The following is a 27613-nucleotide window of genomic DNA, read 5'->3' on the forward strand; positions in this document are numbered from 1 at the left end:
AGAAAATTAGCAGGATTGTGCTGGAATCATTTTCAATAATCAAAGGAACAGAACAGCATCTGAAAGCACTCAGTGCTTGAAGCCATGCCACATGCTTTTACCAATTTCCAAACCAAAAGCATAGATGCTTTGTAACTTCAACAAAACACTCTCAAATACCAACTTGGTGCGTTACAACAAAACACTCTGTAGATCAGCCGATTATTAAACAATCATTGCCTCATGTAACTCTGTATTTTGATGACTTTAAAGCAAAAAACAAAGGCTTACGTCCATTTGTAACTCAACCCCCCTGGCGCTGGGATAGAAATGTGCCGTAACTGTTGGCTCACATGCATTACAAGCTACAGGAATGCACTAGCGCACGCTGCCTCTACATGTTACGCACAAACTAGAATCTGTAACCGGGTTCAACTGCCGTTCCCACTGGCTACATACAAATGGGCCCATGCATATGGAAAATAAAAGGTCAATATCGTACCTAAATAAACATGGAGGCACAGCAAAGGACCCTACCTCCCATGCCAAATAAAGCAGACATTTACTCTCCAAATTGATAACACAGTATTGCAGTGCTGTTCTGAGTAATTTCCCCAGAATCCCCCCAAACCCCACACGTCAACGTGACGAGAGAGGATGCAAAGCCCCTTCCGCTCACACCAGCTGGCATCGTGCTGAGAAGGCGCACGGAGGCATTTCACGTAATGAAACTACATATTTCACTTGATCACTGCGGACCTGACCGCTTGCCTCTCCGCTGCTTCTCTGTGCCTATCTCTGCTCAGAAGGAGTTTGGTGTAGGAGACAGGTTCCTTCCCACTCTCCCAGCCGTCCCAAATCACTGCCACATCCCAACGACTCTCCGGCTGGAGGCATTTCATTGAAAGGGTACCCTACCTCCCACTGCCTTGTATTTATCGCAGAATAAGGGTATGCACAGAAGCACCCCGACGAGCACGCAGTAACTTGTCACCTCACGTTATCCTGCTCCCCTGGCAAAGCCCTGGTTATTTACCATCCGGGATGAAAATCGAATCGCAGGTAACAAATGCAGGAAGCTAGCAATCATCTAAAATACACTCACAGTTAAAAACAAGAGGCCCAGCTGTAAAACACACTTTGGGCCATTGGAATGAGGCCTACAAGCTCTTGAAACTTCAATCAGAATCAATTTTGCCTTCAAGTATGGGCAAAAGTTAGCAGAAACAGCATTGTCACATTCCTGCATCAGCAAAGGGATAATAAAAATATCATATGTATCCCTACACCACAAAACTCCACGCTTTCAAGGACTACAAAGTAAAAATCAATCTGGATGCTGAACGGCAGTCTAAAAGCCAGTAGACAAGGTTCATTGGGCACATCCCTCAGCTATTTGCAAAGATCTAATCTACGAATGCTCTTAAAAATAATCCTCTAGAAATCACATCAAGCACCTTGTCTCCAAAACTGGGTATTAGACTTTGAGGTCAAATCTCATCATTTTTAATAAGAATTCAGGATCAAGATTTAAATAGCATGCGTAATGAAAAGCATGGGAATTATATCTGTCCCAGAAAGCAGTAGAGAAATCCATTGTTAAATGAATATATATTGTAATTCTGAACTCTGCCATGCATGTCTGGGCTTTGCATAAAAAATAATTAATTACTAGATTGTAACACGGTCCTGAGGAGATAAACAGGCTGGGGTTCAGGGTGTCTCTCTGCCTTACTTCCCCTGATGATGCCAGGAGCTTGAAACATGTTCTTCCCTTGCAGACCCAACACAGATAAAAGCCAAAACCAAACCCAAAACAAAACGGGGAAATACTACTTTAGCTAAAAAAATCTTTATGCATCGCTTTCTTAAAAGACTGGCATTTTGTATTATTGTATTGCAATAATCAAACCAAAGTACCAAATGTGGAGGGACCACATCTGCAGGTATGTCTCACTTTGGTCCCTCACCGTCCGTGGGGACGGTCACAGGGGACGGCTGCTCCCCAATGGGGATGACCCCGAGGCCGAAGGTGCCAGCCCGGCATCCCTTGCTTAGGTTCATTTGCTGATTCAGACAAATACCTGTTATCATCAGCAGGCAGTGACACTTTTATTTCAGAAATGGATGTCAATCTATAGGATATTTTGTGAACTGAAGCTGTTTATTAGTAAGTTTTGAGGTGCTAGATGGCAGCAGAGAGTGTTTTGGTTTAAAAAAACCTAAAAAGACAATCTAAAAAAAAAAGACAAAACAAATTAATAGTGTTAAGCTAATGGGCTACATAAAAGTGTCAGTAAGAAATGATCAATGCCGTTTAATTTTAAGGCAAGAAAAATGCACAACCAACTCTAGAAAACTTGCTCTTTGAAGAAAGCTCTCAGATATAAAAGACATAATGAAAACCTTCACTGTTTTGGCACTTCGATCCATTACATCTGTTTGTGGATACCAAAAAATATAAAAGAGAAGTCGTGTAATGTGTTTCTCTGCAGCTTTATTTTAGTATAGCCAGATGTCCCACTCCTGTCAAAATATTTACCAGTAAATATTCAGTAGAATCAGAATCAAACCTAAAAGCCTGGTCCAGATCCAAACGTCATCAGTCCTTGAAAGATTCTAACTTAGGAGTTAGATACGAGTTTTTTTCTGGTATTTTGAAGGAAAATCCATCCTGTTCTCATCTGTCCCTGAGGACATTTTCCATCACATATTTGGAAGAAGTAAAGCAGCCAACTTCCACCCCCTGGATGCTGGAGACGGCTTCTGCAGCACTCCCAAATTCCGGAGCTCGGGAATAGGCGACACGGTTGCCCTGTGGCCACCACTCCGACAACCCCTTAACATGGCTTCTCCTTGCATTTTCTGGGGATATTATCATTTTTCTGAGTAATCTTTAAATGCGGGGGAGGATTTAGAGTAAGGAGAAAAAACCCAGATATGATGACAACATGTTAATCCCTAAACCAGTTAATTTAAATGGGAAATGTGGTATGGATGAAAATTAAGTTGATGGTATTGAAGTCATCAGCTGTAATTGTTTCTTAATTAACGACATGAAGTTATAAAGCGTGTTACATGGAACCTTGTCTTAAGGCTGGGGAAAATGGAAAAATACAAGGCAGAATTAAGAGTTAGACACGTATTAAGTTACCATAAATGTGGCCTTAAACGCAAGGAGAAGAGAAGTATTTTTTCTTATTTCTGTGCATATAGCACTCAAGTCTCAGGGAAAAGGGAGCCCTCCTTCTTGCAATAGCTTGAGTCACATATCTATTACAAAAAAAGGTTGCATACCAAATTATTGAAATTTTTGTCTGTAACCTTATCTAAATGTGTCTTACTCTTTACCGGATGCCTAGGGGATTTTGTCAGGCTGGCTTCATATCTGGCTCAAGTCCTACATCTTGTCATGCACATCTCTCTGCGGCACGTCACAGGAGATAGACTGCATATAAATGAATGTATAGAAAAAAAAATCCACACAGAACTGGAAAGACTACTTGAGCAGCCTGTGCCTCCATGCTGTACGGACAAGAGCATACCTGCAGATACGAGATACACAGTAGCCCCATCACAAAGCAGAAGAATTCCGCTTAGAAATATACAGGGTTCTTGATTCTGTACAGCAAAAGGGTTCAAAATCATGGAATAAGGTCAATAAGCTTCAATATTGTCTGTGAACCCACTAAGGTTGCTTGAACTTTCTTCATCCATAGGATTCTGTCCAATTTTGTACAAATCTTAGAATTTTAACAAAACCTATTAATGACAAGTAATCCCCAAACCTGCCATGCCTCTATCAGTGAATGGGTAATGAAGGGCACTGCTGGATGGCACACTTTTCACTGCCCAGATTGGAAAAGTGAGGTGTAATCCAGCTTTCATGTGAATTTGGAATGATTTTTTGAAACCTCCAGAAAGGCCAAAGAACTCCATATGGACTCTAAGAAGAGCAAAACATTAGGAGCAGCCAGACAAATCTTCAGTTAGCATAATTCAGCACAGGGTGCAACGGCAGAGGATCCGACAAGCTAACTCTGCCTGCTCTCTAGGCAAAATGTGGTAAGCGAGTCTTCCTTAAAAGCCTGATGGTTTATGTGCTCTGAGGTGGAAACTTAAAAAAATTAAAAAAGCTTTATTGCAGGGGGGGAAATCCTTGTACTGTGTTTTATATTCATGGAACAAAGAAACTCATATCCACTATAAAAAAGAAGGTCTATATTCATTCTAAATAAGTCACTTTTACTCAGGACAAGCAGTTTCTTCCACACTTGATATCATCTTTAACTCATTGTTTCTCATCAAATGACTAGTGGTGATAAGAATTTCCTGAGATAGTAGGATTCTATTTCTAAGCAGTAAAAATAAGTATTATCAGATGCTACTTGGCATTCAAATTGGCAGGAATGGAAGAAAATTCCTCCACCCAAATATCAAACTTACTCATTTTGGCCACTGTTACATTATACAAAGGAGCAAGAACTGGAGGCAGCCCCATTCCAGAGTTGCCCAGTCACTCCTGAGACCCTCACACATGCAATGGTCTCGAAGAGAGATGCTGAGCATTGAAACAATTCATTTTCTGGCATTACATGTACCACAATGTCTTATAACTGATTATTTCCTAGACAATACCATGTTAACAAAACACTAAGGCTTGGAAAATGAGAGGATGCCAGAATTCAGGTTGCTTGCACAAGTTTCATTTTGACTGCCTCGTAGTTTTTAAGTACATTTTCCCATCTGCCTCCACAAGCAAGGTTCCTCTATTTTTCAGTGTGAATGGACTGTAGCTGTTGAATGAGAACCTATTCCGTATTCTGCTGTTAGTGGTGTGTTTGCCCAAACCTCAAGGACACAGTGTTCAAATACTGCTGAAAAGCCAGAACCATTACAATTCTTCAGGGGCACTACTGTTGAGGGTTGTTTGGGTTTTTTTAATGATAAGAAAGTGCACCACAAGCAATAATTGACAGTCTGAATATTAAGTCCACTTTTATGGAAGAGAAACTGAAATAAACAGCAGGTAAAAAGCACCCCTGCCATAGATCCAGGTTTGTATTTACCAGAGGCTCTAGCATCACATAGTATATTTATTCAAATATTACTGGATATGGTCTGCATAGACTTCCATCACAGGTGGAACTGTGGAATACAGAATTTCTGTCCACCCTTGAAATGACTTAACCAGCCCCATGCAGCCATGGCCAATATGATAACTTTGTTGATGATGAAACCATCTGTTTCTTCCCCAAATTCCTTCCACCATTTCCAACCTTTGCAAAAACCCTTTCCTTCCAACCTTTCCTTTAGGCTCCCGCCAGTGCTACCACCCTTCTCCCACCTCCTCCGCTCCCCGCTTCGCTCACATCGTGCTCCCAGCACCCTCCCCACATCCTGCTGGACCTTCAGCGAGAAACCCAGACTACTAACCCAGCAGAAAATTCTCCAGATTTTTGGTTGTTGGGTTATTTGTGGATGGTTCAGCAACTGCAGCTGGGAGAGTTTTCCAACTCTGTAATTCGGAGCGATGACCAGACACACGCATGGATGTGCAGCACTAGGGCCATGTTGTCTCCCGACTGCTGCGGGACATGGGGATTTTCCTCTGAGCAGCAGCTGCTGTCATCTGCTCCTTTTCAGATCACATTTGTTTTAACCATCAGGTGCTCTATGCTGTGAACGCTTCGGAGCAGACACCCTCCTTAACAAGGGCTTGGTCAAAATCCAGCAAACAGCAGACACCACCGCAAACAAATAATGACCAATCATATGAACTGGCTGCTGGAGGTACAAAGGCATTTCGTAGTTCATCCCGAGTTTCCTGCTTCAGCCTGAAAATGCAAGTATGTCATTTAAGGGCTTCTGTTCCTTTTCCTTTGAATAGCCACAGAATCAATGGGGAAACATGAGAACGGAGAGAAAACCACCATCCCAACCGGTCGGTGTATCATGGGAAGGTGCTTATTCAAGGTTTTCAAGATGAATTATTGCATCAAAGGACTCAGACCTATCCAAGAGGCATCAGTAGCTGCCATGGTGTCCCACTCCCACCGATAAACAAGGGTCTGTGAGGGTCAAGACCACACATAGATATGATAGTGACTGGAAGGTAAATACTTGAGGAATTCTTTCAGGAAATATTAATTATGGGTAGCACCAGAGAAGTCTCAACCAAAAAGGACACTAGGGTGCCACTCGGAATATAAGTCAGTAAGTCAAAAAGCCGAGAGACTCATGCATTAGGCACTGAAAAGTATTATGTGACTGTGCTGGCATTTATCGGCCATTAGACGTATCAAAGGACCTGGAAGAAAAGAAAGAATATGAATGGCTTGTTTGGCACTGCAAACAGTTCTGCTATTTTGCAAAGTACAGACGGCTTTAGTGGCACAAAATGATGCGTAAGGACGTTCCCACTGGATAACAACAAATCCTGAAGAAAAAATTCTTATCAGAAAATGTCTGGGCTCACTTGGCCTTGCAATTTTTTTTTTTCTTTGCTTCTTGTTCATCTAAGGGCTGCCACTTTTGGGGCATGTGTTGAAAGCTCGACTGACTCACAAATGTCAATGCAAACTTTAAAGCCAGGCATTAAAATTTCATGGCAATGGTGTTGAAGATGGCAAGCTAACGCAGTTGCAATGGTATGGAGCAGAGGCAGCACTTGGAATCATCAGAGAGGAATTGAGTGGTGTTGGGAAACCCGTTTTACACGCAGACAAGACACTGCCATCCTGTATCCTGGATGTGCCACCGCTACTGCCTTGTCCCCATTAAGTTTCAACATTTCATGAGAAAATGACAACGCAACCTTGCACGCTGCCATAGCAGCTTCTTCTCTGGCTTCCCAGCCAGACTGTTCCCAAAGTCACTGCCAGCAACTGCAGAGGGCTGCTCCTCACTCCCTCTCTAGCTTCTGGTATTATTTAATATTTTTTTAACCATATTCACAGAAGCACAGGATAAAGAACAGCTGAGCAAGCAGCAGACTGGGCAGCAGAAGTGATGCTTCAAGTTAATTCCTTGCACAGGAATGCCTCGTGTGAGCACCGGAGCCCCACGGGAGCGATGGATGCCATGTGCCAGGAGTGCCACGGTCTTCCGAGCCTGGGGTTTCTTGGAAGCATTGCTGCACACCTTGTTCTGCTACAGGTAGCACAGAAAAAATTACACCTAATCTCCCGCTGTTGTTGTTTCCTAAAAGAAAGGCAGGTGAGCTTCTGCCCTGAGGGTTATTGCCACTGATGGTTTGAAATCGCTGCTGTGAGAGTCGCACGCTGCAACAAGCCACCTTGACCACGGTGCTGCCCAGCCAGAGACACAATCTGTCTGTGGCTAGATTATGCTGCTGAACCTTCCCTTCAGCGAAACAGCCAAGGAAAATCGGCAATGTTGCACATCTTGCCTACATTCTGTCATCTTAGCAGGGCCTGCCACGGTTTCTCATCAACCTGGAGCTTCACTCCCTTTCTGCTGCCCAGAGGGAGGCAGAAGAGGCAGGGAGCACTGAGGAAGAGCAGGAGGAAACCACCAGGCTTGCAAGACAAGGAGAAATAACACACATACCTGGAGGATCACGCAATTGGAGACTGTCATAACAAATTAAAATCAGGGCGGTCATGAAGGATAGAAGGGTAACCTTACTTCTCACAGCATCTAAGTTTGAGGGCCAGTTGTCCGAGGTCCTGCTCTCCCCTTCCTCACGCAGGCTCTGTGCCGCCTCCTTCCTCCGATTTACTCCACGCTCACCTTCACTTAACCCTGCTGCTCCCCGTTTGCACGCCTGCATTCTGGCGGAGGTCCCTGCCTCGCACCCCCCGCCCCAGCGCCCAGGGGAGCGTTACAGAGCACACGACACGACCTTCAGCTGCGTTAGCTGCGCTCGCTTCATTTCTTTCAAAGGCTGAGAAATTGCCCCAAATTTGGGAACAATAACAGGCGCGCTCCTGACATCACGGCAACTCTGCTGCAAAATTCAGACCCGTTTTATCTGAAACGGAGCAGGCGGGTACTGCGGCTTCCACGCTGTACGGCTGCAGGATTGCGGCTCTGCTTTGTTTCAAACACAGCAAAAACAACATCCCTCTCCATCTCCCACTCAGACACTGCTCCACAATTTTTGCTGGAACTTTTTTTTTTTTTTAATTCACCCCGAGGTGAAAACTCATAATGGAATGGAAAATTTCAGCTCAAACAAATTTAAAATGTGGCAAAATTGCAAGCTAATGGGAACAGTATCTGAACTAGGGGGTGCTGGACAAGTCTAACTAAACACAGCACCAGCAGCTCCACCTCTAAAGCATATTTTGACCTGCTACGTAATTAGACACAATTCCACAAACAGGAATTATGTAAACCGCTCTGCATATATTATTTTCAAAAGCCCCAGCCGTTCACTGGGTACATCTTTCCACCCACATGGATCCAATTACAGAACAGGCACCCAAAGTCCCCAGGACAATCAGAAAAGAAAGAAACGGGTAAGCCAAGATCACTGCGAGCACACTCCGACTTAGCTTCATTTAGACGGGCATCACAAACCCACTTAATTCTTAACAGACTACTCTAAATGTCTTTACTGCAGGCTGTTACCCTAAAATTTCTTTATACCCTCAAGTCTGCACCTTTATCCCACCTGTATTTTTCTATAGAGCAAAATCTGTTACCTGGTGCCAAAAGCTCACCTCTTCAAAGCAACCTGCTTGGAGCAAAAAGTAACGCCGTCATACAAAGATGTCATAACTATATATTAAAAAAAAAAAAACAAACCAGAGAAATTGGTCAAGCTGAGTAATGCAACGAGACTGAACTACTTCTCTTCCTGGAAGACTCATAAACCTGCCTATAAAGTCGATGAACCGGCATTTTCAAAGATACCACCTCCTTGTACAGCTCGGATTATTTTTCCATGCCAGATGCACGTTTAACAGAGTAATACAAACACTGCAGCTTCTTAATATACTCTTTTAATACCGCAGCAGTTTGTAAGCTATTTCCCTCAACATGTGACTAGTTATGTTTTTAGTAAGCCTGTATGAAGAGGAATCCGGTTGGCAGCGTGGATAGGGATTACAACATGCAGCCCGAGGATATTTCACCTCCAGACCTGCCACCGTCCTGCTGCACGGAATAAAGTCCGTTCCCTAGCAAACTCTCCAAGGGTTTGTGTTGCGAATAGTAAAAAGGGATGGTACAGTATATGCAACTTCATAAAAAACACAGAAATCCACCTACGTACTACAAAATATTTAGGTTTTCATCAGGAAAATATAGCTTTGTATCCCGTCCACTTGTTTAAAGAGAAAAGCTGCACAAGTGCTTGCACAGAACAGGAACACATTAAAAGCAAGTTCTTTGCACCCAATTGCACTCGGCTTGATGGAGCGGTAGAGATTCTTCTTACCGAACACCATTCTGTTAGCAAAGACTTCTCTCCTCAGTCTGCTGAAGTAGTTCCCTAATTTCTCATCATCATTCACTGATTATTCCATATACCTTTCTTGACAAAACCAAGAGAAATGCTCATTATTTTTTTTCAAAGTGTGTTTTCACAGTAGCTGGAATGGCCCCTCTTCACTGCTTTACTCCGCTATAATCCACAATTAGGAGCCTATTATAAAAAATAACCATCAGAGATGCCAGTATAGTATACCGCTGATCTACAAGTCTAGTATTTTGGAAAATCCTAAGCTTTTTGTATTTTTCAAGGTAATTTTTACAATGTTGCTTACACTCAGTCCTAATCTGTTGCTTATAAAGACAACACAACAGTGTTTTACAACAGTGAATCCCATCGTTTCAATGAAATCACAAAACAAGTGGCAAATGACAAAGTATACTTAAAAAAGTTGTCTTCTGCACATTTACAGATTAGAAAAGAATATCTTTTGACCAAGAAAGAAGAAAAAAGCTCATATATCAGAGGAAAATAATCTAAACTTCAATCACATCTAAAGCTCCGTTAGCAGGTTTGTCGTATGATCGTTTTGAATTTCTTGTACACTCAGCAACTAGATCTGATAGTAAACATCAAACCGGGAAGGCAGCTTTTGAAAATCCAGGCTCAGCTGATACAACTCTTTTAAGTCAAGTTCAAAGTAAATTTTGAAGATGAGATAGCGTACTACACCTGAGCGTTTATGACATTCAATAGGAGAAATATGCAGCTCCACACTGCAGTGTACCCTGGATACTACTTTCTAACCCTTATCTTCTCTGCTTTGCCTCCCCCCTCCAAAATTAACAGAGCAAAATTAATAGAGCGAAGGAACTCATGACAAGTTTAAAGCAACAGCAAAGGAGCGTTAATTTGGCATGCTAGAGTAAGCAATATATAACACAAAAATCAAGGCAAAACCCACCCTGTCCTGCAGATCAGCATTTTACACTCACTGGAAACTCCACAAAGCCCCACACATTTTGCTCGAACGCACGCAGTACAACTCCCCTGTGAGCTCTGCGCTTTCATCCACAAGCAAAACCTTTTTCACCTCGTTGGCATTCACGTAATACGGCAAATTGTTACCCTGCAGGCCACTACCCATCTCTGTAAGAGCAGATGAACGCTGGAACTCTGTAAGAGACATAACTTAAGATATTCTTCCTAAAATGACACTCCGTTCTGCTTTCGCTGCTGATGGTAAAACTTGCACGAGTGTTGGTCTGCACAGGAGAATTATCAGAGCGTACACCAAAAAGGCAGAGCTTGTTCGCCATCCCTTCATTTCTATCGTAACTAACTTACACTATGTGAGCTGCAATAGAAAATATTACCTAAAAACTTCTTCTGTTGGAAAATCAAAATAGAAAGTTGTCGTGGTTTAACCCCAGCCAGCAACTAAGCACCATGCAGCTGCTCGCTCGCTCCCCCCCCACCCCGCTGTGGGATGGGGGAGAGGATTGGGAAAAAAGTGGGTTGAGATAAGAACAGTTTAACAGAACAGAAAGGAAGAAAATAATAATTATAATAGTAACAGTACTAAAATGACGATAATAATAATAATAAAATGATTGGAATATAAAAAACAAGTGATGCACAATGCAATTCCTCACCACCCGCTGACCGATGCCCAGTTAGTTCCAGCGCAGCAATCTGCGCCCCCCAGCCAACTCCCCCAGTTTATATAGTGGTCATGACGTCACATGGTATGGAATACCTCTTTGGCCAGTTGGGATCAGCTGTCCTGGCTCTGTCCCCTCCCAACTTCTTGTGCCCCTCCAGCCTTCTCGCTGGCTGGGCATGAAAAGCTGAAAAATCCTGGACTTGGTATAAACACTGCTTGGCAACACTGAAAACATCAGGGTGTTGTCAAGTTATTCTCATACTAAATTCAAAACATAGCACGGTACCACCTACTAGAAAGAAAATTAACTCTATCCCAGCCAAAACCAGGACAAAGGTAAAAGTCACCTGTGCTGTGACACTCTAACATACTATTAATAAAGAATGATTTACAGCAAATCTGCCTTATCGCCACACACCAACAAAAGAAAAGCTGTTCCAACAATACGCCCAAAACCATAAGAAATACTCCAACAGCAACTTATAAATTTTCCATCTATTTCTTCTAGGATGATAGTCAATATTACAGGAGATCGCCTACTTTCACCCCCCCTGAGTGACACTTGTCTTGGACACTGTAACTGGCACTGCCCAGAGTGGGAAGGGGAGGAAGAGTTATGGCACCAGCCTCTGCGTCCTGCCTTTCTCCGGCCAGAGGAGACCTCCAGAAAGCAGCACATTTAACAGAGCCCAACCCTTTTCTAAAGACAGTATAAATTTAAGCTATGTTTCAAATTGGGACTGACTAGATCTTTTCAGTAGAAATTAGGATAAAAGGAGAAAACCTGGTAATTAAACAAAAATCCTGTTCACAGGACTACAGATGTCTTTCAAATGAGTTACCAGTATATCCTTTCCCAATAATTCAACAACAGTATGACTGTATTTTGAGCCAATAGAGAGGACAGGGAATCTAGTCCTGGATCTATATCTCTTTGTGTCTAAGCACTGTAGAAAACAAGGAAAAATTAGATATTCTACCTTAACCATCTGTCAGCTTCTATAGCAAAACTGGAGCATGATCTTACCTTCACAAATTCTGTCCAGTCGCTGCCGCTTGACTTTGTGTTTATCCACAAGTGCCATTCTTGACGGTATTTTGTAACTTTCTGATTCAAAAAGCAAAGCAGTCCCCCAGGAACTTAGGAAAATTCACAGGAGTCGGCGTGCATACCGCCACTGTCGATCCTGCAGAGAAATGAAAGGATTCGTTAGGACTTCCAGCACACCTGGTGAGACCTACCCGTCCCCAACAGCAGAGGAGGTTTCTGAAAGGACAGCTGCGAGTTTAGTCCTTCCAACCCCAGCGTCCCACCAGTCACACATCTTACACTGCAAATCAAGCTCACAGCCCCTTTATCTTCCCTGCGATCAGAAAAAACAGCATTGTACAAGAGAACTGCCTTCCCAGTTTTATTTCTGTCTTAAAAATCTATTCCTAGCAGATAAAATCCATTAAGCTATTTTGTAGGCTCACAGACACTGAAAGATTATTAGAGAGTATATAAAAAAGGGAAAGTAGCTTTTGCTTTTCCAGTACTTTCACACACATACACACACACACAAACCACTTTCATGTCTTATTTAAGCCTTGCCCTGTAAAAGTCATCAATAGACCTTGATTTTACAACTAGACCTTGAAACATATTCCAGCTGTCACCGTAGCCTGTCCTTACCTTCATACTTCAAGGGCTAACGTTAAACTTTGGGTGCCAGAGCTGCCATTTCTAGCACCCACACTTTTAAACGCCAATGAAATAAAGCAACCCATAAAGCGGTATGTGTGGCTGATTTATAAGCGATGCTCTACAAAGGGACAACAGCTGCAGGCTTTTCTGCGTTTTGGTGACACAGAGGAAGACCCTCGATGGAGCCTCTCAGGTCTGATGCTTTTGTTCCTACAGAGAGCCAAAGGTTCATTTAATCTCTAAACACTCCGACCTGAGCTCAGACTGCAGACCCTGAACGTGCTGCCGTGGCTCTTTTACCCAACAGCTTTGTTGTAAAATCCAAGTATGAGTTTCTCAAAGCAAGTTCCACAACAGTATTCACGAATCAAGACATAAAAGAAAAGACCTCATGCTGACAACTGAATTCAAACAATTCAACGCTACATGCACTATTTTTTTTCCGAGTTATGCTATAGCACCAGAGAGATGACAATGATAAGAGCTACAAAGCTTCCAGGGATGGACCCCACTCAAGAGGCTCTGGCCCCCGACCAGCCATCCGCCACCCTTTTAAGCCCACTTAAAAGCACAGAAAGAGCAGAATTAGTGGAAAGCTGTGATTTCTAGAAACAAAGCAAAACACCACCACGTTTTCTGAGGCCTTGCAAGGAGAGAAGGGGAAGAGGAAGACAGGCACTAGTGCAAGCACAGAAGAAATCTTCTCCTGAGTGGCTATCTGTAGCATTCTGCAAAGTCTACAAAGTACTAGAAAGGGTTGAAAAAATAAATAAATTCTGAAAAGCCAGCAATAACCACAAACTTGGCACCACTCATTCAAACTGACCCCAAACAGCTCCTCCATGGTAGGTGCGTTTTCACACTGCATTATCTGCAAGCAAAATTTTCACGACAAACTAAAAATCCGCTGGGTTCACATAATACAGGGCACGCAAGAAGACACCGCGAACCAGGAAAATCCAGGCTGATGTCCAAAAGTTGACCTTGGGCAGCATCTGTAACCTCGACTTCTGCTTCCCCTTCTGTACAGCAGCGATAGCAACACTTAACCTATCCACTCAAAACACTTCAGGTTCTTCATATTCACATAGTCCGGTCAGGCGTTTCTACCTTGCATTTTATTCCTCTGCAACAGCGTACAGCTCTCCTAAAACCACGCCAGTGAAGGAATAACTTCCCAGAAAACACAGTTAACAAATGCAATAGGCTAGGCTGAGCATGTGAGGGGTAAAGGCTCTAACAAAGCCGCTGCATACCAAGATGAGAATTTCATGGAGATTATTGTTATTATTATAAATGGTTATCAATTATGCATCACATTGATAGTTAATTTATAAAAGGAAAAGGGTTGTGTTGGTACAACTGAATTCTGACTAAGGGAAGATAGGCGATTTCCTGGTAGTTAATGGCCAATTTCCCAGCAGCGCAACTGCAGCATAATCTCTGAGATTTATAGCAATAATTAATTGATTTTTTTTAAACATAGGGATGCTAAAGAGCACGATTCCCACTCACATTAATAATTAATGCAACATTCTAAAAGAAGCAGAAAACTTCCATTCCAGAGGCAGAAACTTGCTACAGTCAAAATATTTCTTACAACAAAAATGAAACTGTTAGTGTAGCTAAAGCCAGAGTAGCTAACAGCATTTCCATGAGCAACATTTAAAAGTATATGCATGAATTTTTGCCTCTATTACATCCCACTCCACTTTCAGGGAGAAACACCAGGTTCTAAAAAAGTCATGTCAGGAGAAAAAAAGTTATCATTTTGTTCTGAAAATGCTCAAATGGTTCATTATGTAGGGGCTGCAACTCTTTTCTCCTTTTCTTCCCAAACAAAATCAATATGCAAAGTGTATTTAATTTTGACAGAGTGCATTTTCTGATGGACAAATGCGTCCATTAAAGTTTTTTACTCCTGCTGTCTCAATTCCCTGCATTACTCCCCAGAGGAAAACTTTCTACAAAAGAAACTCATAATAATCAGAGAAATTACTGCTCATATTATCAGAATCCCACACAGCTTAATGTAATGCCCATGAATGAACTCCTTCCTAATGAAGTTAACTATTCCATCTTTATCTGACAGGTGTCCATGATGATATCAACCAGCAATAAAAGCCCAACTCAGAAGACTTATTAAAAATGTGGCAGGAGCTGCCGAGCAGGATTTGGCAGGGATGGATAAAATGGAAAAAAGCAGATGTGCAGGGCACAGAAACAAGCGGATATTCCCCAGCCTTCATATGAAGCTATAATTAAGAAAGCAGTTCTTCCATTTGTGGGAGGAAGGACGCAATTAGTTGCACACCCAACTTCAATCTATCCTCAATGATTTCTCCATCCAACTCAATCTCAAAACAATTGCAAGGCTAAATGTCCCCCACAATAAAATAAATACAATCAGGCTAGGCAGAACAAAAATCGTGGTCAGCAATTAAAATACAAGAAAACCTCATTGTATGAGGAAATTTGAGAGAGAGAGGGGGGCACGCACAAAAATTGTACTTCATCTTCAGCAAGATTAGGAAACAAGTGAAGTGATTTACATACAGTAATTGCATGGCCGTGTTAGCCTCCAACAGTGTCTTTCAAAATGTAAATTTTCTTGAAAACCCTCGGACACGATGATAGCCCAGCAGTTATTTATTTATTTAAAGAAGGAACGTACTTAAATGCTACGTTTTAGGAAAAAAACCAATCCTGACGTAACACATTTAAAAAGCTTCTTAGTACTGCCCGTTAAATACTACAATCTATGAGCCAGAAAATGAAAGCAGAGAAAGCTGTATTAGGGCTTATTTTTCCTGCTTTCGGTGGAAAACAAAAAGAAAGAAAAGGTGATTTTCCGAAATAAAATGCACCATTAGACAAAAACAAGAGAAAGGTGACTTTATGAAGAATGTGTTGTCTTCTAAGCTGTCTCTCAACTAAGCACTGTTTTATCACCTTTTCATGGCATACGTAGGTAGCACAGGAGCACAAACATGGGTGATGTATATTTTAGGGCATCCATCACAGGCATTGCCATCAAACCACAGCAGCACCCAGCAAGTGATTAAGAGCCCCTCTTCCCAGCGCTCCGGACAAAACCGCGTCTCGCACATTCCCGTTCCGTGCACAGCCCCGGAAAAGTGGAACGCTGGTTCCCTGCACCCCGTTTCGCGACGAACCGAAGCCAAGGCAAGCGTGCAGCCACGCTGCAGCGCCGCAGGCTTTGGTAAGCATCATGAAACCGCGCCTGTGAGTCCTGCCCAAAACGCAGCTTATCGGCTACGATGCAATAAAACCGCGATTGCTGCCTTTCGAGGTGCGAATGAACAAGTGGTACGAACGCATCACTTCTGCCAATGAATACACGGTCGTAGGTTAAGTAGTAGTCCTCTAACTTCAAATACAAGCATCCTTCTAAACAACCAAAAAAAGCACGTGTACACTCCCAGACTCTTAGTGGAGACAGAAACCTGTTGCTCACAATTTCCAACTACATTTTCTACCCTCTACAAAATATGGCATCAACAAAATGGAGATTCCCTACTACAGAAAACTCCTAGCTCCATGAACTGTAAAAGTTCCCATTTCCAAACAGCAGAGGCAAATTTCTGAGCTTCCTCACATCTGAACTGGGTTTCCACATGCACAACTCCTTACTTAAACAAGGGAAAATCCAGTCCAAATGTTTTGATGATACTGTCGGACATTTCCTAGGCTCCCAGGAGAGGAGAGGTTCCCAGAGAAGGTTTTGTACTCATGATTACTGCAGGACATCCGCCCTCTCAGCTGGAAGCAGACCAGGATGCCCAAGCAGTCGGAAATCGTGAAGTTAGTATCTGCTGATGGCAAGGACAGCTCTCCCTGCTGCCTCCTTTGCATAGAGTTCCGAAAGCTCGATCTCCCTTGAATTGAGATTTCAATGCAAGAACACCCCTCAGAGCTGTGAACTGTTTAAGCCCTGCATTAGCATCACCGGGCATTAACTATTCTGAACTAACTGGCCATTTCCACGGCTGATCGTTTCAGACATCGGCAGCTGCCGCTGGGGAGGACAGGAGGGGCTGAGAAACGGAGTTCGGCACAAGAAAGGCAACGCGGAGGAAAGAAAGGAGACACACAGAGATAATGACAGGGGAGGGAAGCGGACAAAGGAGACGGTACAATGCCGGAGGAACACTTTGCGAACACTGTGTCATCCTTCCTCCCTACACCGGTGGCACGACCTTAAGCGCGATGCCACCGCTCAGCCCCCATTGCCTTCCTCTCTCTCTAAAGCCCTGGCACGACCACAGGGGAGGGAAGCACATGGAAGGGAGGGGACAGACAACACGATCCTTCCCGAGATCCTTTTTTTGGATGTCTTCTTTTAAAGCACAATAAAACAACATGGGGAACTCGCAGTGTCAAGACACTATTAAGCCCGATAGCCCAGCAGGAACCAAAAAAGGATTAAACATTTATACGGGTAGTGAGAACAAACATAGATTTTCATTAGCCAAAATAAAAAATAGGTTAATTTTTTTTTTTAAATGCCTGAGGGATGTAAAGCCTCACACTTGGGAAGAAGAATCGCAGTTTCTGCGTGGCCAGGGTTCAGACTTCTCGCACTCCATTAAATGCTCTCAGCCATTGCATGGGAAATACAATGCTAGGAAAAAAACCCCAGGTTTTTTCCCAATTTCTGGGAGAACTACCTCAGCTGTAAATTACACCTCAGTGCCAGGCTCCCAGCAGCCTGCATCCCCCCCATGGACCCTCAGCACCCTCAAAACAGTGAGGGCAAGACTCTTGCTACAAAACCATTGCTAATTAGGTTTAATGCTTTTACTACTTATTAGTATGATTTTGCTGCCGCAGAGCGTTCAGTGATGTTTTGCATTAAGGCCTCTCCGCGGGAATGACTGGATGATGCCGTGGGTGGCAATAAGTATTATTTTTCTAGGTGACTCACTTTTTTTTTTGCCCAGTAACCTAACGATCAAAGTCTTGCCCCTCCACTGCCTGCCTAGTGCCTTCCCCCAAAAACTGCTGGGGAAAGTGTACTCACTGGGTGCCGCAGCCGGGCAGAGAAGGCAGTAACGCAGCAGGTTAAACGTGCTTCACGGAGAGTCGGCACTCCCACGTTAGCACCTGCTGACGGCAAATAAAGAGCTCTTCTGCTCTTCACCGTACAGAAAAGGAGAATAACATGCTGTAGGAGTCTTGCGCTGAAGAACTGGTAACAATTTTGAGGAACTTGCTATTATATGAGTGAACAAAATGTACCATAACGGCATATGAGCCTGCACATCTGTTGCTAAATTAAAACGCGCTACATAATGATGCAGACCACATCTTAAAACATTATGCAACAAGATACAGACTGTGCTAAAATAATAAGGCTTCAAAGACGACATAGAGGGCCTGATCCTGCACTGTTTTCAGCCCTTGAAAGTCACATCAAGTATTCCTCATCAGTTCTACTCCATCAAAGCTACTTGTTGACTCAGTAAAAGAAGAATCACAACTATATATATATATACACCCTTCAAAGGAAAAAAAGACATGTGGGTTCATAGCATTTTCCTTCCTCTCCATCTTAATAATGCATAAAGCATGAGAGAGGTTTTTGTTTGCATCTGGAATTTTTATTAATGTTTCTTTAAGAATCGTATTTCAGGTTACAAATTGTACTCCAGATTGGGTTCTCAGTAGCCAGAAAGAAGTTATGAAGATCTACTGAAATGACAATATTCAAGTTGCCCCAATAGCCATAGTACAAAAGAGATGGGAGTGAGATACTAGGGGGTTTGTTCCTATTTTATTTTTCAACATTTTTCCCCCAAATTTTCTTTTCCAACATTAGTGACTAATTCTTGGCTTTGAGAAAAGAAGATCCAGGCACGCTTTCTTGTCAGGGAGTAACAGCCCTCTAGCAGATCCTCTGTGAATTTTCAAGTAAAACTAGGAAATACCAGAACTGGCACGCCTTTCGTTCCTAAAGCTAAAATACAAACAAGCAACCCAAACAGACAGCAAGAAAATTGCTTTAAAGAAAATAACTGTCATCTCTCTTTCTGGCATCAGAAGTGAAGCCAGTTGATGCTCTGAAGCCGGTTGATGCTCTGCTTACCCTGCACCGACAGCCTTCAGGGGCCTAGTGGTGGGCAAAACAATAACCAGGAGCTGAACCCAAATTATCCACTTAGCTCTGAGAGCGCCTAATCCATCTGTTAATTAATCATGGGCCTCCTTCAGCCGCTCTTATCTTGTTTTTCTAAGTATATAACGCTGATAACGTGCACACTGATATTGCTACAGCACATAACTGGCTGGGAAACTACCCTTAACTTTTCAAACAAAACAAGAGGAAATGATACATAAATAATCTTACAGTCTCCAAAGGTCTCTGCCATACTGAAAAATAACATGTCATTCTACATTTTGCCAGAGTTCCTTAAATTACTTGTTATTTATTTTCACTAATTGCAAAGATTAATGCGGCAGCGAGGCGAACCTTCACCACTGGCACATCTGGATAACCAAAAGCTCTCCTCTACTCAAGCCGTTAGTTGCTCCTGTACCAAAATCAGCACATCCAAATTAGAAACCCCGAGAAAAATTGACTATTTGCTGGTTTGTCAAATGAGTTATACAGTTACTTGGCCATTAGAGGGCATTTTACACTGCAGAGTGAAGCAACGGCACACGGCTTGTGAACAGCATCGCTAACCCCCATCTGGAGCTGCTGGAGAACAGTTTCTGTCTACTCTCATTTAGTAATTGCCACTTTTCAACCTTTCCATATGCTGTATATAGATGAGCAAGCAAGAGCAAGGACAAGAGGAAAATAAGATGAAATAGCTATGAAAAAAAGTCCTGGTAAAATAAACACTTTGGTGCGCAGCTATTGTTGCTTTCAAGGTTTGGTTTTGTTCAGTTCACTTCTTCCCTCCCGCTAACTCCAACACAGCAAACTTCATCCTTTTTACTCTCACAAACAGCAGTTTACGTTTTAAATCCTGAAAATGATTAACTGAGAAAACCTGTAAATTGTGCCATGGCACCACTACCCGTCTCCGGAGCTAGAGGGGAGAGCTCATCCATCTCTGGAGCTGAACAAAGGCAAATCCAGCTTCCTCACTGCCAAGAGGTAGGACATGGCCGCTTACCTTCAGAGGTCTCCTTCTAGTTACTACTATACTGCCTTGATGTGAACTTTAAACTGTTTTCAGCTTCTGCTGGCTAGGAAACCACACAAAGCCACCCACTTCCCTGCTTCGGTGGTTTTCCTCCCTGCATCTAAATACAAATCAAATTAGGAAAGAGACAGATATCTTGCTATACATCTCCAAATATACGTATGTTTGTAATCAGGGTGGCCAAACTTCCTGAGTATGAGCTGCATACCAAAATCTTCCTGTGGCCGAGAGCCACATCCTCCCAAACTCTGTACCCGCCTCCCACCACACATGCACCCTGTGCCGCCCTGTAAAACCTCGTGTTTCTCCCATCCCCACGACTCTGTGCTGCTGATCTGCCAAGCCCACATCTCTTGCCGGTCTCTGGCCAAAAACGCAGGGCTGGCAGAGGCGGTGGCTGTGCCTTTCACAGCTCGCCGCAGCAGCACCCGGCTCTCTTGCCTTGCAGAATTCGATTAAACATCTGTACATAGTATATACTTCCACAATACTCACAAGTTACTCCTGGATTCCTCCTTAACAGAAAGTTCAAAACAAGCAAGCGCAGCTATTCAAAGACTACCAAAAAGCCCCGGATATCAATGCTTTCCTTCGGGTGCCCAAGCTAAAGGACCAACGCTAAAACCAAGACCACTTGTCTTTGTGACTCTTGCAAGTCCTTGGATCTGTATTGCTCCTAAATAAAAGAAATAATAGAAGCAGCAACTAGATGAGCGCATCCTTACAAGCAAACACATGGGATACGCGGGGAGTACAGTGCTTCCTTCCCTTCCGCCATCTCTGCCTGGCAGTCTCTCTGCGAAGGCACCCCACTCCCGCAGCAGCACCCACCTCATATTCCGAGTTGTAACCAGGTGCTGCTGCATCAGCGGGTTGAACGTAAGACAAGAACACGACAGCACCTTCATCCCAGTCAGCACAGCCCACCTACAGACTTGCGGGACATACAGCTGAAGTGTCTCCAAGTCTGGAATACTAATCAAAAAATTAAATCTTACATGAAGACCCAAGTGGCTCCAGCAATGAGCAGCAACACAGGTCCTTCTCCTTGGGCCCCATCCCACAGCGAGCAAATTCTACTGCAGGGCAATGGCTACGTATCATGGAAGGTACCGTGGTGGCCTCAGACCAGTTCCTTAGGGGACGCGTGCCCATATCCCAGGAAAGGTCACAGTGGTGCACACCAGCCCACACCTTCATGTCCCAGTTGAGGGCCAGAGGAGGAACCATAAGCACTGCCTGGCAGGAGACTCCACCACTCACTCAGGATGGACCCAGCTCACCCGAAGAGCAGAGGTGAAGCTCCTCGTGCCCCAGCTGCCAGGAGACTCAGCCCCCCACTAGCACACCGGACTCCCCTATATGGAACAAACTCCCTGTGCTTCTCATCATATCACAGATGTCTCAACCTTTTTTTCCGTCAAGTCTCCCACAGCCTGTCCTGGGAGCTCTGCCTGGACTGGAAATAGTGAAAAGGAGCAGTGACACTTCTATCTCCGGGATGTGTTTGGAGTTATAATTTGCCCTTATCTTAGTGCTTATATTTACAAGCCACTCTTACATAAAAAGTCCTCATCTGCATTGACTTATTTAGCAACATGAAGTAAAATAGCCTGAAGCTATTCATGTTGCTTAACGTACTTTTTTTTTTATGTAGATGATGCTCTGTGTAAAAGAATATTCAAAGGGGAAAACTGTGTTTTGTTTGTAACACTTACTACTATCCCTGAAGAAAATATGTTCTAACAAGTCTCTGAAAGGGGAAACACGTGTAATACCTTTAAGAGCTCGGCTAATTCATCTTTTGCTGCCCAACTGCTGGCGAAATCTCAAATGGAAAGTCTCCGAATGGAAATGTGGAAAACCCTGTTTCTTGTGGTCCGAGATCTGTTCCCACTACACAATCTCTTTCCATCGGAGTGAGTCCTGTTTGTTTTCAGCACATAGCAGCTTTACTCTACAAAAAAAAAAAAAAAAAAAGAGTTCAAGAGTTCAAGGCTACGTCTCCATTCAGGCGTACACCCACAATGCAAACCGGTCTCTCCGTCCTGTGCTGAAGGCATTCCTCTCCCTACCACCTACCTACATCAAGGACCAAGGAGGGCTTGGATCAAGACACGGGTCAAGGATGAAGATGGAGGGTGGCTTTTGGAGTAAGCAATGGTGTGGGGAGCCCTGGGGGACCCTCCTGCCCTTCAGGCTCCCCTCATGCAAAACCCATGCTCCAGACAATATTGAGCTCCACGGGGTCAGGCACAAGTGCAGTCAGGATGAAAATGTGTGAGTGTTTCCATGAAGTCCCGTGGGAAAGAGCTTGTCGGGATGCGGGGCAGCTCCGGGATGGCTCAACTGCAAAACGCTGCCTTCCTCCTCGCTCCTCCCGTCCCTCCATCCCCGTCTCTCCCTCTGCATCTTGCCTTTGCTGCTCTTGCAGCATTGCTCACATGGTTTAATTTCCAGAGGAGTGAAAGGAGAGGGAAGGAGGGAGCCAAGTGAGCAGAGAGAGGTTTAGATAACGGTAATAAATAAGATGAAATAATTCTCCCGCCACTAACCTTTAGCAGCAAGTCAGAGTATCCTCTGCAACCAACGCAGGTTTGCATAATCTACACATCTTTCTTAGAAGCCTTGCCAGCTCGCTGTAGCAAGGCTATTTTGGGATTTAACAACACTCAGGTTATTGACCTAAATTTATACAGGCTCATCTGGAGCCATAACGGTCCATTGTGTGCCGAGGCCTGCTCGGGATGCCTTAATACACAGATTATTGATGCAATGAACTGTGACGGCTCCTATAGAGCCGTTACGGTTTATTGTAGCAACACCTACTCGGGGTCCCTTTAATGCGCAGATTGGTGACACAATAGACAGAAATGGCCACTACTTGGGGATGCATTATTCCACGGATCACTGACATGATAGACCACAACGGCTCCAGCCTCCTGCCTTAATGCAGCAACCAGGCAAACACGCCAAATCCCCAGGTTCCCAAATCCTGGGGACCTGCAGGTGGATGGCCGGGAGGCGCGGGGCCCGGTGTTGCGGGGATGCTGCCCCCCTACCCACCCAAACCGGCCTGCTCCGAGGGGTGACATTTGCAGAAAGCAATTTGCTGCTGAAAATAAGGATTTATAATGAAAGCCCTGGCGGGACCAAACTTTTAGCAAGAACAGCCACAGGCCTGCATTATAGATCAAGGCTAAAATCCTGTATGGAAATTAGCCAGAAAAAATCAGCGTCCAATTTTCAGCATAAAAAAAGGAAAGGAAAACATTTTATGTTCCAAGAGAATGCGAAGAAAGCGAGCGCAGTAGGAAAGTGCACAAATATCTACATTTCTCCCTTCTTTTCCTCTTGAAGAACAAAAATAATCTTAAGAGGCTGAGAGCTAAGCACGGTTTAAAGAAAGTCCCTTGTGTAGGGAGACCTCAGGCTGAGAAAAGGAAAATTAAAACATTAACACTAACCAAGTGTTCGCAGCCTCCTCACAAACACCAGCGAACAGTTCAAAAAGCTGCAGCTGGCTTTCCACTATCGCGTGCATCTTCCCCACCATTTACCAGGAGCTTTTTTTAACATCGGTGACACTTCACATTCAAAACTGCAGTTAAAAATAGACCATTGGTCCTTCCGCTTTAACCCTGCAAATTCCCTCTACCCCTTTTGCATCCCCACACGCCCACTGGTCTCTCTCCCGCTCCTCCTGCCCCACCATCAGTCATGGGGTGATGGAAGGGTGATGTGGGGGGGCTCCCCAGCTGCAAGCCCAGGGTCCCCCCGCTTCTGCCCCAGGACCTCATCCGACCCTGGGAGCATCCCCTTCTCATTTCTTCCCAAAGCTGGTAACAGGCTTTATTTGTGGGAATGAAGGCAATGGGTCTATCCTGTGTCTCGATTTCCCTTCCCACCTCCTTTTGCAGATGACATGAGTCTAAGGCTTTAAAAAAACCAACATGCAACACTAATGTTTTCTCTATGGCCTTAAACCCTGCAATCAGCAGCTCAACCGGGAGCATAGAGAAAGAAATTCCTTTGTTATCCTGTAGCTACTTAAATGCTGAACCTTCAAAACCTCCTCGGGAAATAGGCCTGGTGAACGGCTGCCGCTACTACAAGGAGCCCTGCACAAGAGAGACTCGAAAATCAATATCCTTCACCCAACTTATCAAATTTACTGAAGACATTTATACAGTATAATTAAATAGAAAAGAGATACAAATACAGAAGAGTATTTGCACAGCACTGCATAGCAATTGCATTATCTCTGGAACAGAGGACACTTTGACAAAAAGGAGGGAAAACACCATATATCAACCAAAGAAGCCGCAAGGACCATGGGGAAGGTCTCCACTCTCATTGCACACAGGGAATGTTTAATACTTAAGTAAAGACAGCCACAAAATATACATCAGCACGTATACCTAAGGCATTTCTGTAGGTCTTGTTCAGTCAGCTAAAACGATGCTATCGGAATTATGCTGGTGATAAATATGGTCCAAAACACTCAGTCGTCTCTCAGACTCGTGGAGGGTCTCCAGCACATGTTGGGGCACTTCCCCCTCGCTGGTGTGGAACCGAAGCAGACACTATTATGTTGCTTTTCAGCATATGAATGTACCAAGTAAAATCGATTTTGCCCAGTAATCCACTTGGTAAGTCAGTGATGTTTTCCACAACCAGCAGCCGCCTCTGCAGACTCACAAGATAAAATCTTCTATGCAAGGTTAAACCTGGGAAAGGCTGACTGCCAGCACAGGGCAAACTAAAACACAGCGGAAAAGGCAAACTAGATTATCTGGCTATTTGTTAAACAATTCTTCTCACAAGGGTTGTGTTACAAGCCTGCTTTGTGAACACTCCTTGCTTTCAGGTAGAGCCAAAGAAGCTGGCTCCTAGCTCGGAGTCCCTACAAGCAGCACACTGCTGTAGTTTCGACATCTCTCTTGCCATGTTGACCTTAAAATTTGGAATAGCCCAGCGCAGTGCTGGACACATGCTCAGGTCCAAGTGCCAGTGAGCAACGGCGAGGTGTGTTTGGAAAAGGTGCCCAACTACAGGCTTTCTTCCACTTCAGGCTCAAACGTTTGATCTTGACCGTTCCCTACAACAATTAGGCATTGCCTAATTACACTGACCAATAAAAAACAATATATAAGATGGGCAGGATTCCTACCCCTGAGACAGGGATGTTTGGGATGTAATCATTTTCTACAACCAACCTGCCTGGGAAGATGTTAGCACATAACTCGCAAGACGGACTGAACGGGGGCTGACAGAGGACGTGCACTGCCAGAGCAGGGGCAGGTCGGACCGTGCACTGCTCCCACCGTGTCTCAACTGCCCCAGAAGCAGAGGTGTGACCGCTCAGCAACATCCATCCCTGCTCCTTCCCTGCACGCCGCTCCCACCACTGCCAGGCACCACGGGCAGAGGGGAAATCTCAGCCGTCCACTTTGCAATGTACTCGCGGGGAAGAGTGAGTATCAGGTTAAAGGCTTCTTTGTTGCCTCTCTTGTGTCTTGATTTGTTAATGTGAATCACACTCCACTCTATTTTGAGCAATCCTTTATTAAAAATGCCTGTGAGTCATTTTCGCTAAACTTGAAACTATAAAAATGATAATGTCTGGGTAATACTCAGGAAATTTTAAGATTTTGCATACTTCTCTCTTTAACTGAACAGGAAAAGGAGGGTAACCTGACCCCCAGAAAGAGCTTTTTTTCCCCTTATTTGTCCTGTGCAGACCCACTGCTCTTAGATAGAAATTACAACTCATGAAGTAAAACTTCTGAACATCCTCTACTAAATACATATGGAGAGTACTAAAAGAACAAATACAAAACAAAATATCTCTTTTAGGGAAAGGCCAAAAACCCATCAAGCGACAACCTCGGGATCTCTATCAACCTACATTCAGCATAGTACTAAAAAAAAAAAAAAAAAAAAAAAGTGTCTACAAAGGTAATTCCATGAACTTTAAATTAACATACATCCCTTTCCGGATGGCATAACTCAATAACTGAAAATCATACTGGTATTTATTTGTATCTCCAATGTCCCCCACCTGAAACCAAAAGAAGACCAGAGGATTTGCTCTCCGACCTGAATGTCACTAACCCAGGAACACAAGCTGTGTACCACGCAGCATAGCAAATAAACTGGCCCGCAAGCCCCACAGTTGTGCTTTTTTCATCCCAGACATGGAGACACCTCGCCCTGCTTGATGACATCAGATGAGACGCTACTGCAATGCCAACTTTGGAAAAAGGCTCTTCACCAACAGGCAAAGGGCTCAGACGAATTCATGGCGCGCACACCAGCCTGCCTCCACATTTCTCTCCATTACCTCACTGCAGAGCTTGTTCCTGTGGTCTCCCCGCAGCACTGGCAGAAGAAAGCAGGCTCTGGGCAGGAAAGCCAGCCGAGAAACTTCCTTTAGCTGCCTCCTGGATGAAATAGGCATCTCTGATATTCTTGGACATGCAAGTCATGCTCAAACTTGCATATCCCTTGGCCCAAAGCAAACTAAAAGGTGGCAGGAATGAGGAAGCGTTACTGCTCATTCCCACCACATTTGCTTCCCAAACTCCTTCAGTTCCTGCACAGATCCCCACCCAGCACCATCCGCAGCACCAGATCTAGAGATGCGGTAGGGAAGACTGGCAAAAAAGCAACACCCAGGTGATCTCCAAGCAGAGCAGCCTGGGATGGAGCTGAGATCACTTTGACTCTCTTGGGCAGGACCAAGACCCACGGGGCAGCAGAGGAGGAGGCACCAGCATGGCTCCAGCAGCACAGTAAGCACTGAAGGGAAGCCACGCTGATGAAAGCCTCAGCTCCGGCACTGCCAACCTTTTCCTTTTTGAGCCTGGAGGTGACTCCAAGACCCCCTTTCATTCTGCTTAGGCACCACAAACAGGGATAAGGGCGATGGACTTACTGCTCCAGCCGTGGGGTTGCAAGCCCAACCTGTGCTAGGACTGCTAGGGAAAATATTATAAAGGGAAACTCGTTTCCCCCGGGCTGCCTGATAGAGCCCATCAGAGGAAACATCTGCCATCCTCCGCAGAGGACAAAAATGAGGAGGAAGTGGTTGGTCCATCCAGAGAAAAGAAAGTCAGAAACATTAAAGGCGCATGGGTGCTGACCAAGACGGGAGACCCACTTCTGCAGGCGGGTCTTAGCAAAAGAGGTTAAAAAAGCAGTTTTATAGACTGCTGAGTACGAAAACGGCAGCAGCCCACTTGATGAGGTCAGGGACTGAAGTGGCCTATGGTACTCGTAAGAGAAAACATCTGTTCGTGTTAAAAGGTCAGCAGGAAATGAATGCTATTTACTTCGTCCTTATTGGTCAGGCCACCGCTCCTCGAAAGAGAACCACACATGGCTTAACTTAGCAGCGTTCACGAAACGACGAAAGCCCCCCGCGGTGGCCGTCCCACCTTCAAGGCCCCTCGGTGCACCCAGGAACCCCCCGAGCGATCCTCGGGAGAGGATGACCAAGGGTGGCCATCCCCCCCCCCCCCCCACCGGCAGCTCCCTCCCTCCTCACGGGCTTCGGATGTGTGTGTGTGTGTGTGTGCGGGGAGAAAATCCTTCGTGCCGCCTCAGGAACAAGCCGTTAAAATAAATCCGTCAACATAAAAGCGAAAAAACAAGACGTTTCTTCTGAAAAACAGGAAGCGTTAGGTACATAGCAG

The 27613-nt window shown here is 44.3% G+C and overlaps 1 protein-coding gene across 3 annotated transcripts in view; it reads right to left on the reverse strand.

Annotated features, from left to right (window-relative positions):
• Positions 1-26935, reverse strand: part of CTBP2 (C-terminal binding protein 2) — a 77904-nt gene extending 50969 nt beyond the window's left edge. For 2 of the 3 annotated variants that reach the window (XM_049809953.1, XM_049809952.1), the window contains exons 1-2: positions 19884-19986; positions 12076-12235 (exon numbers count right to left, since the gene is read on the reverse strand). In XM_049809953.1, coding sequence (XP_049665910.1) covers positions 12076-12133 — 58 coding nt within the window. In that variant the 5' untranslated portion in view covers positions 12134-12235; positions 19884-19986. Of the gene's footprint in view, positions 1-12075; positions 12236-19883; positions 19987-21691; positions 21871-26259; positions 26360-26853 lie in introns of those variants that run through there. The other variant, XM_049809954.1, reaches the window with a different exon arrangement.
• Between the last annotated feature and the right edge of the window lie 678 nt (positions 26936-27613).

Source organism: Accipiter gentilis, chromosome 9 (genome assembly GCF_929443795.1).
Source record: "Accipiter gentilis chromosome 9, bAccGen1.1, whole genome shotgun sequence".
NCBI lineage: Eukaryota > Metazoa > Chordata > Aves > Accipitriformes > Accipitridae > Astur > Astur gentilis.